Here is an 18,024-nt window from a genome sequence, read left to right as displayed (position 1 = left end):
TGGAGGGGGGAGGTGTGGAGTCCCGATCCCTGGAGGTGTTCAAGAAATGATTGGACGTGTCAGTTAGTGCTCTGTTCGACCAGGTGTGATCGGTCAAAGGCTGGACTCGGTGATCTGGGAGGTCTTTTCCAAGCTTAGTAACTCCGTAACTCCGTGACTGCCCGTGAGCGGAGCTCGGCCGGGCCGGGCCGGGCAGGGCGGGAGTGGCCGCGGCCCCACCGAGCTCTGCCCCTGCGGGGGCCCGGGCAGGGGGCGGGGGAGGCAGGGCCGGCCCGGCCCTATAACCGGAGCTATAAGAGCCGCAGGCGGCGGGGCCGCGCCGGCGACAGCCGCGTTTGCCGGAGCGGGAGGGACCGTGCGCTGCCACCATGTGCGGTGAGTGCCGGAGCCGCGGGCAGAGCGGGCCGAGCTTCGACAGGGGCCGCTTTGTCCCGAGCCCAGCGCTGTCGGGGCCGCGGGTTCGCTCGGGACTGGCCCCGCTGTGTCCGTTTGGGGGATGGGAAGGACAGGGAGCGCCTGGCAGGTGAAGGTGAGGCCCCTCGGCCCGCCCGTTCTCCCAAGGAGCGGCGATCGCTGTTCCGCTCCTCTCTCCCCGAGCCCCCCGTGCCTGGCGGCGCGTCCCCGGCTCTTGGGATGGAAATCGCCCCGTTCCCACCGCCCGGCTGCTCCAGGGGTGCCCGGGGTGCGTGGTTAACCTCTGCTCCCGGTCCCGCTGCCTGTGATGCACGGGAGGCGTTGGGCTCTGTCTTTCCTAATCCGGGACTAGGGGTTGATTAATCGTGATTCACTTCCCAAGAGCAGCGATAAGGGAGAGTTTGTGGCTTTCAAACAAAGGCAGTGAAGGAGCTTAATTCTTAGCTGTTTTGAGTTTATTCACGTCATTGTACCTAATAAAGATGAGATGGTAAAGATAATTCCTACACTGTGTATACAGTTGCTTAGATATGCTTTGGATCAGATTGAAATCAAAGTGTGGGTTCAGAAGCTGCTAATGCAGTTGTATTTAGTTAAGGAGGAAAGTTTAGTGAAACTTCGCCTATCTGTCCCTGACACATCCTCTCAGGTCTGGTGAAAGTAGAAAAATTTGCACTTGTACTTCTTAGTCGTCATCAACAAAACCTCTTTTGTGGGATGCAGACTGAAAGTGAATTGAGTTACTGCTCCTAAAATTGAACTTTTGGAATTAGGTATCTTTTCCTTGCCTCCACATCCTTTTTAATTGTAACCTCAGACAGAGCAAGGAGCTGAGGAATCCTCTTTCGCTTGAAACACGAGGTGATATTGTTTCAACTCCTATTGTTTGAGCTCCTACGTGACAGATCACTATCAGTGAGACAAACTCGGTGTCTTCTAAACAAAACCCCTTCAGGTGAGAGACCTGGCCCAGTGCCTGATACACCCTAAAGTGTTCCCACTGAGTGAGACAGGTAATGGTAATATCAGAAACTTTGTGTGTCTGGGCTGTGTATTGATTGGGAAATGAAGATGTTAACAGTGTTCAAGGAGTTCAGTGAAACGTCCGATTTGGGGTGGAGTAAGTGACTCAGTATGAAATGGCAAAGAGCAGCAGTTCACGAAGGGCAAGTAAGAGCAGAGCTAGTTTTTTTCCCATCAGCATTTAGAGACCTTTTATATTACATCCCTTTTCATGAAAGATATCCTCCAGCCTGCTATGCTGATCTCTGTAGGGAGTGTAGGAGTTCTTGAGACTGCAACCAGCAGTTTCTAAATTACTTTTTTGTTGTTGTTTTTATTTTTTCATATCTTTCCAGGTTTAAGTGCTGATAATACACCCTATTGTGTTTTCTTTGGCTTCAGGTAGCATGTGAAGATTTATAGCCCTTTTATTATGTTTTGAAAATACATAGGTCATAAATAGTGCTATAAACATGCTCCTAAGGAAGCAAAGTTGAGATGTTATCATTCTTACATGTAAGAAGACAGCATAGCAAAAGTATTAAAGCAAAAGTATTCAGGGTTTAAAAAACAGTCAAGATGTACTTAAACTGATGATCTACCCATTTTAAATCAAAGTTATTTTATCAGGATATGAAGTTGAGACTCTCTCAAAGCTAAGTTTCTGGCATCAACAATGTGCTTACCCCAAGAGAGGCATCATTTTATTTTTCAAAAAATAAATAATTTCGTTCAAACTTAAAGTATAGGCTGCCCCCTTCTTGATTTTGGTGAAGTCATGCAATTGCAAGAGTTCTTGTGGAATTTTCCCACTAAAAATACTCAATTTACTTTTCCTCTTCTTGACGCTCTGCTTGTAATCCTGAAAGGGGAAGCTCTAAAGGCATGTAAAGGGAGAGCCTTGCTTTCAGTGTCTGCACGTGATTGAAGCTGGTTTTAGTAATTTTTTTACAACCTTCTGTTTCTGTTTTTAGTATCTGCTTCTAAAGGTAAGCCATATGTGATTGACCTAGTTCATCCTTCTAAGCAAACTGTAATTATGGAAAGTTATAAACTGGATTTAACATTCAGATCAAGAGGCCAGTGTCCTAGTAAAACACTTACTGGGTGCTTTTCCTGGATTTTATGTTTTTGAGTCTTCTTAGGGAAGCAAGATCTGGAAACGGCATCTAATACCTTGGGGAGGGCATCATAAAGTAACTTGTTAGCCTCACAAAACTCTTATCATAAGTATGATTCAACTGAGATTCAGTCATACTGGTGTGTGTCCAGAAAGAATTAAGTTACAAGGAGTCTTTATCAGAAGTTGTTTCTACACGACTTGAGTAATGTGCTTTAAATCTGGCCAAAATGATGACAGAGGAGGGAAAAAATATGTGAGTGGATAAATTATGAAACAGAAACGTACTAGAGAAAGTGTTACTCTCAGTGCTTAGAGTAAGATTTATTTCCCTTAACTGAAAGAGTTTATAACATGTCCTTTGAAGTCAGGCTGCTGCAATTGTTTTCATTTTAAATGGCCTCTGGTGACTTCTGCATCTTCTAATGCACGTGTGTGGAAGTGCAGCTACAATTCCCTGGAAACAAGGATCTTTTTAACAATTGCAGCACAATGGTAGCATTGTAAGGACGGTCCCAGAGGAAGGTTCTTCCTGGAGCTCTGTGTAGTGAAAGATGCCACATGGAACATACAAGGATGTTGAGGCTTAAATTCCTTTTGAAATTTGGCCTAGAAAGTAGAGCTGGATCTGGAATGAGGTGTGTGGCAATGTTTTGGAATGATGTTGAGAAATTTGTATTGAAGAAATTGAAGAATGCTGCTCTTGAGGTTGGCGATTAGTGCCAGAGAACGGTAAATATCTATCTGGAAAAATGATCAACAGGCTCTCAATCTGAAGTGACTGCTTATAACAAGAGGCATTATTTTTCAAAGCATCCATGAAGAACAGTATTAAGCAGTTCAAATTCCCAAATTCCTCCTTAAATGCAACTATTGTCTTAATGTCTCTGTTAATGTTGGATGCACTAGAAATAATTAGGCTGAGCTCCTCATAAATCTCACTTCTGAAGCAGAAAAGTATTATCCACCCTTTAATCCTTCCAAAACATTCAGAGGCAAATGCAATACTCTCTTTGTCTCACTGTCAAATCAACAGTTTTAATAGCTTATAAACCAGTGGAGTAACCAAATTCACAGCAATATTTATAAGGGAGATTTATTGGTGTATCATTATAACAGCTTCTTCACTATGGCCATTTACAGTTCAAAAGCCTTAATTGAGGGGGAAGAGGGTGTTAAATTTCAAACAAAGGCTTTCTCTATCTAAAACACTCGTCTGAACTGCTTATCTGTTGAGCTCTTAAAGTCTGGCTTTTTTCTAACTGTAGTCTCCAGTCCTGACTTGTTGCGTGGAGAAACTGTTGAAACAGTGAAATTAGTTGTTTCTGTTTTACTGGGATACAGATTTGCAAGAGTTAATAAGAGGGCCTAATGTATCCATATAAATAGCAGAATCCCAGGGAGAGCAGTAGGCAGAGAAAAGGAATGGCTGTGTTTTCCTTTGCAGGTGACTCTTTTATTACACCTTTTCTAAAGATAAAACAACATCCTCAACATCCTTCTAACAAGAAAATGCCAGTGTACTTTTGCTTTCCAGAAAAAAAAAAAAAAATAGGGTGGAGAACCAAGCCCCAAACTAAAAAAGCCTCTTCTTGGTTGATGACTGGTCTATTCAAGAGAAGAGGGATCAGACTCTCAGGCTCTTCTCAGGCTCGACTGTTTGCCGAGTAGGCAGGGAGTGAGTTCACGGCTCTCCTTGCGATGCCCCTGGAGGAGCTGACACGGGGCAGGCACAGGGCTCTGGTGTGCCTGGCTGGGTTTGGCAGGCGGGATCGTGCTGAGGCAGCACAGGGGGGAGTGCTTGTGTTTTGGGTGACCCTGTTTTGTACCTTCTGTTTCTTTCCTTTGTTGGCCTACCCTGTTGACTTCTGCCCTTTCCTCATGTTTTCTTCTCCATTCTTTTTCTGCTGGAGTGACTGTTGTATACAGGATTAAGCTGGAGCCTTTCAGAAATAGATGTTGTGCCTTGTACCTACCCATGGGTATTTAAGGCCATGACTTGGATTACAAAAGTCTCCTTGTGTTAGTACTGGTGAATATATTCCTTCTTTGAATGTCTGGATATGAAATAGATCACAATGTTCCCATTTTCAGCTGTGGTTTTCATGAAAAGTAGAATTTTTTTAACCTCTCCTAACTGTTTAACTCTTGGTGGGTAACATGAGGAGAGTGAAACTTGCCAGTAGAGTTTGTGCTGAAATGAGGCTTCTGAGTCCTTTATTGTATTTGAATTCTTTCCATTTAAAAATGCATTAGGAGGAATTGCACTAAATGGGAGGTTGGGTGCCCCTAGGATTTCTCCCTGATACTACTTTTAAAGAGTTTTAAATTGAGACTGGAGTGATGAAATTTTTTTTTAAAAGCCTTTGCTTCTTTTCCCCCCTCCTTCCTCTTTTCTCTTTAAACAGGAATTTTTGCTTATCTAAACTACAGAGTGCCTCGCACTAGGAAGGAAATATATGAAACCCTGATAAAAGGATTACAGAGACTGGAATACAGAGGATATGACTCTGCAGGTATGTTAACGAACTCAACAAATTAATTTTAGCAACCAATAGTTCGTTCCATTACTTTTTTGGGTGCTTTCAGTGTCTGGCATCTTGGATTTTTCTTTCTTTATTCTACAGATTAACAGATCAGAACTAATTAGCTTGGTTCTTGGAGTGCTACAGCTTTCCTCAGGACTTAAAACTGGGTGTTTAGCTTTGTAATTAGGTGGTTGAAGTTAGTACACATAAGCAAAACAAACAGGGTGTGGAAGAAGATCTCTATATAGGGCCATGTAGTTTGTGCCTCAGCCTTTTTTGTGCATGTGAATCCCAGTGAAGGATGGGGAAGATTAAATTTGTCTTAAATTTGAGTTGGCTCATTTCATCAGGCAAGGTATTTCAGTCTGTTGCCAACCACAATTTGAGATGGCTCATGTATGTTTTAATCTGTGCAATGGATACAGACTTGATGTAGTTTCATCTGAACATGCACAGGTCTAGGAACAGACTTCAAATATATCCCTTTAAAGGGTAATTTAAAAATACTCATTTCAGTGGTGTGAGCCTGTATTTTCTCAGCCTTTTCCTTATTCTAGTGTATTTCATGCTTTAAATAACACTTAATGACTATGTCCTGTGCTGTAGGAGTCGCAATTGATGGAAATAATAATGAAGATAAAGAAAGATTCATCAAACTAGTTAAAAAAAGAGGAAAAGTAAAGGCCCTGGAAGAAGAGCTGTACAGTAAGTGTTAAAAATGACCCCTTTACTTTGGCCTCCCAGTCAGATACCATCTGCATCTCAGCAGAAAGTCAGACCATAAAATTGCAGTTACGATTTTGTGTCAGCAATAACTGCACTGGGGAGTCCAAGCAGCTGAATTTTTTGTGCCCCTCAAATCTGCGCTCAAAAAGCAAGCTGACCTTCAGATATAGCACTGTGAAATTGTCAGTCTATACTTCCTTCTTTTGGTTGCTCCTTTGTTCCAAAGCTGGGTGTCTTTGGTGCTTTACTCATGAGATTTCTGTGCTGCATGGCTGAAACATGCACTCTGACAGAATTTACAACCATTTAAGCAGCTGGCTGTCATCACAATCTGCTTTATGCAGTGCTTCCATCTGTGAAAAGCTGAAGTTGTGTTTTAATACATTTACATTATAATTTGTAGTAATGGGGTCTGTTAGCCTGGCTGTTAGTATTGGCTAAAAACGCTCAAGTCTTGGCAAGCAAGGATTTAATCACAGTAGCTTGAACTTTTGGAAGTGTAATGTCAAGAAAGCAAATGGTTTAAAAAAAAGCCAGAAGATAGCTTTTAGAGTTTTGCCTGTAGGAATTCTCTTTGTGTTTTACTAATCGTGTGTGCATGTGTGAGAGAGAGAGAGAGAGGCAACATTAATTATTCAGTAAACTGATTTTCTCCTGTATAGAACAAGATGACCTGGATTCAAAAACAGATTTTGAAACACATTTTGGAATTGCTCATACTCGCTGGGCGACCCACGGAGTACCAAGCGCAATAAACAGTCACCCTCAGAGATCAGATAAAAGGAATGGTATGTAATCTCTGGAGCACTCAAACCACATGGATCTGAAATGATTCAATCCACAGAGCACATAGGTTCTCACTATTGTTATGATATCTATTTTTTGTACTAGGGCTAAGCTGTTGCCATTCTATTTAGCTTAAACATGTATAAAACAGCCTCTTCTCAGGCTAAAGTAACACTAAAAATTAATGAGATCTGTTCTCTGAAAATTGCATGTTAATTGAAGTACAACATTCTTGTTTTGAAAGGTGAGACTGAAAATAGAAATGTGTCAATATTGCCTGGGCCAGAAAAGGGAGATTTCAAATCATTCTTTACTTGAGATGGCTTGGTGCTCTTCTACTGGGTGTTGTTTAGAACTCTCTTAATTTGGAACTGCCTTTGTATGCTTTTAGAATTTGTAAGCTTCTGCTTTCTGTTGTCCATATTGTGATAAACTGTAGGTCTGAAAGCTATAGCTACAGTTTCAAGTGTACTTCTAAGCTTTTTTCCCCTTGTAATTTTGTGTTCTGAATTAAATATCTTAATTTTTCATTGCTCATGACTACATACACCTATTTTTTTCTCTTAGAATTTGTTGTCATCCATAATGGAATCATCACAAACTATAAGGACCTGAGAAAATTTCTGGTGAGTTTGTGGCAACTTGATTCTAAAACTAGAACATTAATACTCCTCCAAAGTACCATCTGATCTTTCATGACTTCGATGGAACTTGAATTCAAGTTTCTTGATATCATAAATAAGCTGTGTGAAAGAGTCTGCCTAATAAAGATGCTCAGGAGCTAGTACATGCAATATGTTCCTGTAATCCTAAATGCAAAGTATTTATGAGTAGAGTAGCAGTTTGTGCTGAAATTCTTTGAGAGGGTGTGTGGAGTGGGCTCTCTCCTGTCTCTTGGGGCTTGACAGATGCTAAGCAAGTCTTACTACGTGTCTTATTACAGTATTTCCCAAAGATTATCTATGGCACAATAAGTCCTTGTATTTTATCTGTAGTGATTTGTATCCACTGGTCCAATGTAGTGCTCCGAGCTGTCTGACTCTGCAGTTTCTGGTGGGAGGCAGCTGAGAGGCCCTTCAGCATTTCTGGCCTGAGGATGGACACAATTTTTACCCTTCTATATGGTATTTCAGGAGAGCAAAGGCTATGAATTTGAATCTGAAACGGATACAGAAACAATCCCCAAATTGATCAAATACATGTATGACAACAGAGAAAGTGAAGACACCAGCTTTTCAGCCTTGGTAGAGAGAGTTATTCAACAGTTGGTAAGTGGGAAATTACTTTTTTTCCTGTACCACAGTATAAGCTACGTGTGGGGTTCCTTAGCATTCTGCCTTATGCATTAAGATCCTCTGCAGGAGTTCTTAGAAGGTGCTGCAAATAACACTTTTAGGCTTCTAAACAATGCTTAATAGACCAAGAAATGATATTAAAATTTTGGGGACTTTAAAGGCTTTTCACTGTTAAATCTTTAAATTGCAGTAGCAGTGGGTTTTGTTTGTGGAATTTTTTGTTTTGTCTTGGTTTGGTTTTTTTAGCAAGAAGTTAATGCAGCTTTTTAATGAAGCAGTTTAATTTTAAAAAAAAGTAATAGGAACCTCTGGGGGTTAAAGTCTCTCATAAATGGCAGTGTGTTCTTAAAGGTTATTCTGATCGTGTTGAAACACTGCTGTGATTCAAGTTTGGCCAATGCCTTGGCTCTCCTATTTGGAAATAGATCTAAGAAGCTGGACTAGTTTCCAAACTGTGAAGTGGGAATCTACTGTTACTCAGTATGTGAATACTTAAAAACTTTGATAGATGCATTGCAAACTTGGAGAAAGCTGGCTTTGTTTCCTCCCCCAGTCTCCGGGCAGATGTTTTCCCTCCCCTTCCTGCAGTTTCTTACACTCTTTTCACCTCCCCGTCTCCTCTTTAAAGCAGCTCTGTAGGATTCCTTGGAGCGGGGCTGGAATCCACACGAAGTCAAGGCCTTTGTGGGTCAAGAGGGAACAGCAGTGCAGGCCCAGAGCTGAGGGGAAGGGAGGCTTCACCTGACCCCAGAACAGGGGCAGAGTGCTCTCAGTGGAGCCCTGTGAGAGGAGGGAATGTCACCATCTCTGTCCCACTTGCAGGGTTGGGGGACCTTGGCTCCTGCTTTGGGAATCCTCCTCCAGGATTTTGCCAGCTCTGTTAGTACTATAGATTTATTTTTTTGGTTTTTTTTATGGTGTTATGGATTTTTTGTGTGTTTTGTTTATGAAATACATTAATGAGAATTTGCTACTTGAACTAGAAATAGTAACTCCAGGTTTTTAGTTGAAACTGAATGGTAATGCTCTACATGCAAATTCTGATTGAAGGTCTGACTGAAAGTAAATGTCTAACACTCTTCATGTTGATTATGAGTAACATCTCTGACATTTTCATAACCTTTGCATTAGAAGTTATTGTTTTTATTTATAAAGAAAGGCTAAGTGCTCGCTTCCTGATCTTTCAGCTGCTGCACTGTTAATGTGCAGGTCAGCTTGTTCTGCTCCACAGCCAATTCCTTTAAAGGTGCAATTTGCCCTCCAGGATGAGATTCCTGATAGCAGTTCCTTCAGTGCCTCTTCAGAGAGGGGCCCCAGTTTAATGAGATGCAACTATTTGAGATAAGTTGTTTAGGATCTTTTTTTTTCTCCTCTGTGTTCATGGTTTCCAGGAAGGCGCTTTTGCATTGGTTTTCAAGAGCATCCATTACCCAGGTGAAGCTGTTGCTACCAGGTTAGTAAAAGTCCATTTTATACATAATGCATGCTTTTTATTAGGAAAAAAAAAAAAGCCAGCATCTCTTAAAGATACTAAAATATTGATGTTTAAAGTGCTTAATTAACCAAAACTCAGTGAGTCAATAAAGAATCTCAGTGTATCTAGTGTTTCTAAATTTGTATTAAGAGTGTGCTAACATTTTTCCTATATCAAAAAGGGGAGAGGGAAGGGATATTACTCAGTTTTAATTCCCATTGAGTAAAGACTGAGGTAAGTATATTCATGTTGGCTAAAAGACGATCATAGTAACAGGTTATACAAATAGAGTTCTATAGCTGTCATAGCATTTATGGTGTCTTTCTGTGTAAGCTCTACTTTTATTTATGACTTGGAAAACAACTTTCAGGAAATGTAAAGATATTAACATAGCAAGTGACGTAGCGGTGGGAATAAAGACTCTTTTATGTTACAACCCAAAAGCCCATTGCTTCTGTGGTCTAAAATAAGACTACATTGAAATTGTGAAAAAGCCAGCTGTACCATCACTCCAACTGGAGAACATCTTCTGAAATGAACTATTCTATATGTGGTTCAGGTTGGGGTTTTTAGGGCTGAGGGATTTAAGAGAAGCTAATCTTGTAATCTGAGTGTGACTTGTTATTTTATTCCTATGATTTTTTTTTTAATAGGGTCTTCAGTGTGACATGTAACCCATATAGTTAAAAAATGGTCTTAATATTCTACAGTTTCAGAGGTGCAGTAGTGATGGTTGATGTTTCTGAGTTTGAAAGGCTAAAGAGTGTAACAGTATTTCAATTCTAAAGAGCACGGGAGTTTATCGTTGTCTCACTTTAGAGGCAAAGTAAACTTACGTTTCAAATTGGAGCCTGTACTAAGCTGTTTTCTGATTACTGGAAAGAAAACAGCTGGCTCATATACAATTTCCTATACCTGGATGTAGTTTATGGGTAAAGAATCACCAACGCACATGGTACTTACTCATATAATAATATTTGGTGAATCTTGCAGAAGAACCAAGTTTATATAACACCTGACATGTAATGGCCTTAGAATCGTGGTTGAAGGAGGCTCTTCCTGTTTAGGAAGCTAGATGGGATATTGTCTTTTCAGCTTCACAGATGTCCTGTAACCTCTTTGTATGCACATTTTTCTTTATAAACTTGAGTGTTTTGCTTTTTGTAGGAGAGGCAGTCCTTTGCTCATTGGGGTTAGGAGCAAGTACAAACTCTCAACTGAACAGATTCCTGTTTTGTATAGAACATGTAAGTTGATAAATCAAAATACATTATTTTTAAGAACTAAAATTACTGTTACTTTATGATGAGAAATTAGGTTAATTGGTTCTTGTACCATAAAACTACCAGCTGATGCCAGAAATAGCTTCTTGGCTGAGGATATTTTTATACTACTGAATGTGTAGTTCATGTAAAAGTCCCATCCCCCAAACTATTTTTGTAACTGTGATACCCAAACCTGTATAGTCTGTAATCTTAACTTGAACAGAACTGGTTTTGCATTTAGAATGTCTCATTTCTTTAATAGGCAACATTGAGAATGTGAAGAACATCTGCAATTCCCGAATGAAAAGACTGGACAGCTCAACCTGCCTTCATGCTGTTGGGGATAAGGCAGTAGAATTCTTCTTTGCTTCAGATGCAAGGTAGTAAAAGTACTTCAACTTTTCTGAAAATACTAAAAGTGAGCTCTGAAAATCTTATGCTGTCTTGTGGCTTTCTGAAAGAAGAGCTTTTAATCCAGGTAACATCAGAAAGCCCCCAGGCTCAGATGCTCAAAAAATGTTTGCAGTTCAAATGCTACTGACAAACCTTCAGAAGTGCAGTATCTGCCAGTTGCTGACCCCTACGTGAAATACATCCAGTGTAGGAAAGTAATTTGGGTACAAATGGACACTTAACAGCTGAGCATTTGGGCAGACTATAGGTTAGTCAGGGTCATGATGTCTTTAATTCAGGTATCAGAGGAGTAAAATAGCGGTGCAGTTCCAAGCTTGGCAGGAACCTGGACATCAGGCACACATTTATCTGGAAACAAGAGCGTGACCTTAGCAGGATCCATCAGGGACCCTGGGAGGCCACTTCAGAGCAGCAGTGGTTCCTGAGCCTCCTGCTGTGGGTTGCTGTGAGAGTGCAGAAGGAGCAGCAGATGGAGCCATTGCCTTTAGGATGGCTCTGTCTGTAGTTACGTCTGAAAGGAAGAGAGAAGCAAGGCTGGAAATGCTCTTGTGGCATACTTAATTGCTTTGCTGTTACCAACTCTGACGTGTCAGGTTTGTCTTGCTTCTGTTTTTTTCTCTGTAGTGCTATAATTGAGCACACCAACAGAGTGATCTTCTTAGAAGATGATGACATTGCAGCAGTAACTGATGGGAAACTCTCAATTCACCGTCTGGAGCGTTCAGCTAGTGATGATCCTTCCCGGGCCATCCAGACCTTGCAGATGGAATTGCAGCAAATCATGAAGGGTGGGTTGAAACATCTGTAAATGAGTATCACCAAAGATGGACAGTTACTGTTTATGCAGTAGATGAGGCAGAAAACTGCTAATTGGTTGTGAAAATTACTTTTTATTCAGGCTGTTTGTACTGGGGGATGACAATTCCAAGTTTTGAGACTAAGTGAGAATGGACAGTCTGGGACCCTATCTATTTTAGCCTTGGAAAAGTCATAGATACTTCTATTCATTTCAGTATTTAGTGAAAATACAATAATGTTAGCATGTTGTCGTTGTTGGCAAAGTTTTACTGTAAATTAATAATTGAAGTGGAACAGAGCAGTTTCCTTATGAAGGAATTTATTTACCTTGTCAGTGCTGGGAGATGGAACCAACCAACCAGAGTGAACTATCCATCCTTCCTTTCGTCTTGCCTGTTCTAAGCTTTTGTTTAAGCTAACACAGTCAAGTTAGCTTGTTACCACAGGTCATCTTAGAAGTTCTCTTTGTAACTGGAATAGACTTAAAATAACAAAGCTAAGCATTGCCATGTCATGTTTTTGTAAATAGGTAACTTCAGTGCCTTCATGCAAAAGGAAATCTTTGAACAACCAGAATCAGTTGTCAACACAATGAGAGGCAGGGTGAACTTTGAGAGCAGCACAGGTAACTGAGAACAGCCCTTCAAACTGCACTAAGTTTGAAATTTGTAAACATGCTATCTAGAAAATTAAACACGCTATCGATATATGTGTATTTATTTGTTTGCAGTTCTGCTGGGGGGGCTGAAGGATCACTTGAAGGAAATCAGAAGATGCCGAAGACTGATCATTATTGGCTGTGGGACCAGTTACCACGCTGCAGTGGCTGTATGTTCCCAGCCTTGGTTGAAATGCACATATAACTGGGGTTTCAGACAACAGCTCTTCATCTGCTTTTTCTTCCATCTCAAACTCTGTCTTTCATTGAGGGGTCTCACTGTTTTATTTAGTTTTCCTTAGTGCTACATTCTTTATTAATGCTCCAATGCCATTACCTACCATGCTAGAAGCTAACTTTTTCCACCTTGGTTTTTAAAGCTCTGGTGAGCTCTAATTACCAGATCTTCTATTAAGAATCCATTTAGATTTTCTCTGACTTGTAAAATGTCCAAATGTTAGCAGGTGGCAATATTAACAAATACTGTGTGCTGCTTGAATACAGACTCGACAAGTCCTGGAAGAATTAACTGAATTGCCAGTGATGGTGGAACTTGCCAGTGACTTCCTGGATAGAAATACACCTGTATTCAGGGATGATGTGTGCTTTTTTATAAGCCAGTCAGGTGAGCTGCATTTGCTGTTGAGTGAGTGCTGTAAGATTGCTTTCCATTGCACTTTGCATCGTGTAAGTGTGGATACAGTTATTTAGAACACACTTGTGTAGAATTTCATGCTTTTCAGGAATCATTATTATCCTCTGCCAACCTGAAGTCAAGATGTGAATGTTTTCCAGGTGAAACTGCAGATACACTCATGGCCTTGAGGTACTGTAAAGAACGTCGTGCTCTGACAGTTGGCATCACAAACACAGTTGGAAGTTCAATATCCAGGGAGACTGACTGTGGTGTGCACATCAATGCAGGACCTGAGATAGGTGTGGCAAGCACAAAGGTAATTGCTGTTCAGTGTTTGACTTTCATCCTTCAGCCCTGTGGAATACAATTAAAATTTTAATTGCAGCACTTCAAACTGAGATCATATTCACTCTCTGCAGAATTAGCTGCTAAATGTTTTTATTTTGTCTGCAGGCTTATACCAGCCAATTCGTGTCTCTTGTAATGTTTGGCCTAATGATGTCTGAAGACAGAATTTCCTTGCAGAAAAGGAGACAGGAAATCATAACTGGACTAAAATCATTGCCAGGTATATTGATATTTTGGGTTTGAGGAGGTGTAGGGGATGTTGGCAGTGTAAAATACTACTCAGGGATATTTCTTTCTCATTTAAGTTTCACTCTCCCCCTCATACTGAAAGGCAGACAATATGAGAAAAATGGACTGTTAATTTCTGCACTATTTGCCAATTTTACAAGCGCCCTTCCAAGAAACTTGGCAGGAAGATTGGAATTTTCATGGGTTGGGTTTTCTAATTACAATAAGGTAGTTTTGTATGAGAAATATTACTTGATCTCCTAAATTCATGGTTAGAAATTTTTTAAGCCTCCCACTTTAAATCAGGATGGATAAAAGGAAACTAATTCAAAGTGACTTTCAAATGGATGTTTCACAACTTCCTTTAGAAATTCAAATGGGATGTATGAGCACTGCTTAAACCAATAGTTGCTTTAAATTTATTACTGTAAGGCTGGAGAAAATATCCTTAAACTGCAGTCAAAGTTGCTAAGTTAATGGTTGAATTGTATTAAGTGTATTTATTCTATTAGATAATTAGAACATTCTACTACAAGTGAACTATTTTTTCCAGTTAAAAAAAATTAATTTTTTTTTTCTGTGCCTCAATAGAAATGATTAAAGAAGTCTTGTCCTTGGATGAGAAGATACATGATTTGGCTCTTGAACTGTACAAACAAAGATCATTGCTGGTTATGGGTCGTGGGTATAATTATGCCACTTGTCTGGAAGGAGCTTTGGTAGGAACTTCTCAATATTGTTCAATATTCTTGAAAAAGAGATTTTGTGGCTTCTGCAACATAGTTTATTTCTAATATTTCATTACAATTTAATTCTACTGCAGTAAAACTGCTATCTATAACTAGGAGCATTTAATTCAACACATACATAGGGTGAACCTGGATATGATATCAGTTCCCTGTTTCACATAATAAACACAGTGTTTAATGAGTGTTTAAAAACAAGAAACTAACAATTTAAGTTGCTGACCCATTTGAAAACAACATCAGAAAAACGCAATTTGCTGATGTTGAGAAGAGATGCTCATGCAGGAAACTCATGAATTATGTTATGAACGCTCTGGTAAAATGGACACATACCCATTTCTCAGAGGAGTTTGATGTGTTAAAGGTAGACTGCAGTAGCCAAGGTTGTGCTGGGTGTTTGGTTCCTAAAATTCCTGTTGGTCACTCCATGTGCATGGGCGAGCTCTGCTGCTGCCCACAGCCTGCTAGAAATCCCAGCAGACACCCGTGTGTTTTCACTACTACTTGATACTGTGTATATGTATTTAAGTGGCAGAGGTCCAGCCTTGGTGTTTTGCTTCTTGTGGCTGTCATTTCTCAGCTGATTTAGTAATAATTTGAGGCATTTCATTTTTTTTAGAAAATAAAAGAAATCACCTATATGCACTCGGAAGGTATCCTGGCTGGTGAGCTGAAACATGGGCCCTTAGCCCTAATAGATAAACAAATGCCTGTTATCATGGTGATAATGAAGGATCCTTGTTTCACCAAGTGCCAGAATGCTCTGCAACAGGTCACTGCTCGGCAGGTATGGTGTTTAACTAATTAACTTATACCATGTCACAGGAAAAGAGATTGTGCACACTGCATTGCTGCTGACTGTGCATCTGGAAAGGGACGTACTGCTGATTATTTTTAATTATTAAGTTGTAAATAAGATGATACATCTGCATTGCAGGTTGTTATTGCAGGTTAACATTAGCAGTGAAAACTGATTTCATATGGCTTGTTTGTTTGTTTTGGGGTTTTTCTGTTTTGAAGCAAATGGAATTAATATTAAAACTCTACAGGGTGAAAACATTCAAGTCTTACAATATAGTGAAAGTCAAGAGCCATTATGCAAGACTGGTATTGCCTTTGTTAGCTAATTGAGTGTCTTCAAAGACGTGCAGGCATGCTATGAACAATATTTCGAAGTAGTTCTAGGCTAGCTGTTCACTTAACATTGCAAAATTTTATTTTCAGGGTCGTCCAATCATTCTGTGCTCTAAAGAAGACACTGAAAGCTCAAAATTCGCCTACAAAACCATTGAGCTACCTCATACAGTTGACTGCCTTCAAGGAGTGTTGAGTGTCATTCCTCTTCAGTTGCTTTCATTCCACCTGGCTGTTCTCAGAGGATATGATGTAAGTGTTTTCTATATTTAACACTCCATTTAGTGCAGTTTTGAACTTCCTCCTACCAGTGTAGAGTGAGAGACCCAGTTATATGGCATATCTAAGAGATAGCTATGAAAATAGCTAGTGAAGTTCATAGTGAGTGTGGTTATAGAGGTGGCATTTCAGTGCCAATTCTTCAGTTTTGTATTTTTAAATTAGTATCCTTCTAAAAAAATTTTAAAGCTCTTTTGCTTAGTTTGATTAGTTAAGAGTGCAAATGGGACTTTTTCAGAGAACTCAGTCTTGAAATGTGATATTGTAGTTTAACTTAAAATAGGTCAGTGCTTTGCACAGCTTGGTTTGTTGATGCGTTGGTGTGTCAGTTTGTGATGACTGCTTTGGAAAGGTACCCTGTGCAAAACAAATATGTATTTGTTAGGCGGGTTTTGGAAGCACAGATGAATTCAGCTGCGAGTCATTATCTGCAGATCTATAGCCTGTTGTGTGTGTTAATGTGTCTAGAATAAAGCAGAACTCATTAGGAAGTCTGAAAGAGCACACTAAATGAACTGTCAAATGCAGAATGTCAGTATTACTCTGTCATACTGAAAGTCTGTCTCTTCATTCTAGGTGGACTTTCCAAGAAATTTGGCCAAATCTGTTACTGTCGAATAACAGCCAAGAACAGCTGATGTGTTTGTCACCAGACCTCTGAGTTATACTTGTAGAATGTGTTGTTCTGAACTGATAGGTAAATGTTCTTTCTAAAGAGAATGACAGTGCTAACTGGAAAGTGTCAGATGGATTTATCTTGCAGCTTTAAAAGCTTTTGATGTGCCTTGTACCCAAGTGCTTTTGCTCACGGCAAATACTCCTCTAAGTTCTGAAATTGCCAAAGAAGATAAAAATTGTTTACACATGGTATACTGAATGAACTTTTTTACTGTGCAATATATATATATATATATACAGCTCTCTCCAGAGTAACTGTGAACATTTTTTTAGCCTACACTACGTAACTAGTTTTAAAGATATAGTATTTATAAGTACAATTTGTATAGCTTTTTTTAAGTTATTTTTTTAGTACGTTGCTTATCTGTAACATTGGTAATGCTCAGACTGTAAATACTGAGCGTGTTGATACTTGTGTACAGGTGTTAGGGATTTTCCTTCTTCAGCCTCAAACTGGAAATTTGTTGTCCCCTCTTCTTTCCCAGCTTCCCTTCCCCCTTTGCATCTGTGTTTCATATTTAACCAGTCATTTACAAAGTTCTTCTGTGGCTGTTAATTCCCAGCTATGTTTTAAATGTCTGCTTCTTTCAACTGTTTTGAAAAGCCAGAACGACATTTGTTTTGTATGCCACCCCAGCTCTTATTTGCATAACATGTATAGTGCAACAGAATAAGGGAACTGGATGTCTTTCAATTGATATTTTTGTTTGAAGAGGGTACAATGAAATGACAATACAATTAAAAGATTATATAATTCTTCTTGTTTTGTGGTTTGGTTTTGTGTGTTTGGGTTTTTGTTTATTTTGTTGTTGTCTTTTTTTATTTTTTTTAAATTGATGACTTCTATCTCAGATCTGAATCAAGTCCTCTTTTAGTACCATATATGTTTGCAAAAGAACGCTTCGCTAGTTGCAAACCAACTTGCAGTAGGGGGGGCTTATAAACCTGCAAAAAAATAAGGTAAATACACACAAGAAGTTCCCTGCTCATTTGTTTGGTTTTTATTTCCAAATGGCCAGAAAGCATAGTATTTAGTTTTTCTGCATTTTATTAACTAAATACTTCACTAGTAAAGCTTCCTTTATGATATTCCTCTGCAGGCTTGCTTATAAATTGAGGAGTTTGAATGTTTACTTAGGTTAAGAGGTTGAAAGTGTTACACCAGCTTGTTGTAATAGAGGCTACTTACTGGAAACTGCCCTAGTACTTTTTATAATCACATAAAAGAACCAAAATCATAACGAAAAGTATAGTACTAATCTGACCTAAATGCCAAGAATATGTAACACTGTGTCTAACATGTTTTGGTAGAATGATGAGAAGGCCCCTTTTACTCTCTGTCTAGAATTAGTATTCTCTTCATATTAAAAATTGGAACTATCAAAGCATATTGATGTCATCTACTCTATATGCTCCATTAAATTGATTTTATTGAAAAAATTGCAGGTGCGTTTTTCTAAAATCATCTGTAAGAACAGAAATCACAGAAATGAA

At 39.5% G+C, this 18,024-nt stretch overlaps 1 protein-coding gene across 1 annotated transcript; it reads left to right on the top strand.

The window, feature by feature from the left end:
• Positions 1–269: 269 nt before the first annotated feature.
• Positions 270–17,289, top strand: LOC121657764 (glutamine--fructose-6-phosphate aminotransferase [isomerizing] 2). The gene is made up of 19 exons (XM_042013834.1): positions 270–375; positions 4,945–5,052; positions 5,671–5,769; positions 6,453–6,578; positions 7,144–7,202; positions 7,710–7,844; positions 9,263–9,324; positions 10,513–10,592; positions 10,873–10,990; positions 11,649–11,812; positions 12,352–12,447; positions 12,553–12,650; positions 12,985–13,105; positions 13,276–13,433; positions 13,571–13,685; positions 14,285–14,412; positions 15,059–15,226; positions 15,664–15,825; positions 16,429–17,289. Exons 1-19 carry the CDS (start codon positions 369–371, stop codon positions 16,471–16,473), a joined length of 2,049 nt encoding a protein of 682 aa, XP_041869768.1. The 5' UTR covers positions 270–368; the 3' UTR covers positions 16,474–17,289.
• The last annotated feature ends 735 nt before the right edge of the window (positions 17,290–18,024 follow it).

The sequence above is a fragment of the Corvus kubaryi genome, unplaced genomic scaffold, assembly GCF_017639235.1.
Source record: "Corvus kubaryi isolate FWS band 111438036 unplaced genomic scaffold, C.kubaryi_AGA036_p1.0 split1-37374, whole genome shotgun sequence".
Taxonomy (NCBI): Eukaryota; Metazoa; Chordata; class Aves; order Passeriformes; family Corvidae; genus Corvus; species Corvus kubaryi.
This window is presented reverse-complemented; position numbering and strand designations above follow the sequence as displayed.

Excerpts from the sequence above, each read along its gene's own strand:
- LOC121657764 (XM_042013834.1), top strand. Across the intron at positions 9,325-10,512 it reads GGTGAAGCTGTTGCTACCAG|GAGAGGCAGTCCTTTGCTCA; the intron begins GTTAGTAAAAGT and ends TGCTTTTTGTAG. Across the intron at positions 12,448-12,552 it reads GAACTTTGAGAGCAGCACAG|TTCTGCTGGGGGGGCTGAAG; the intron begins GTAACTGAGAAC and ends ATTTGTTTGCAG.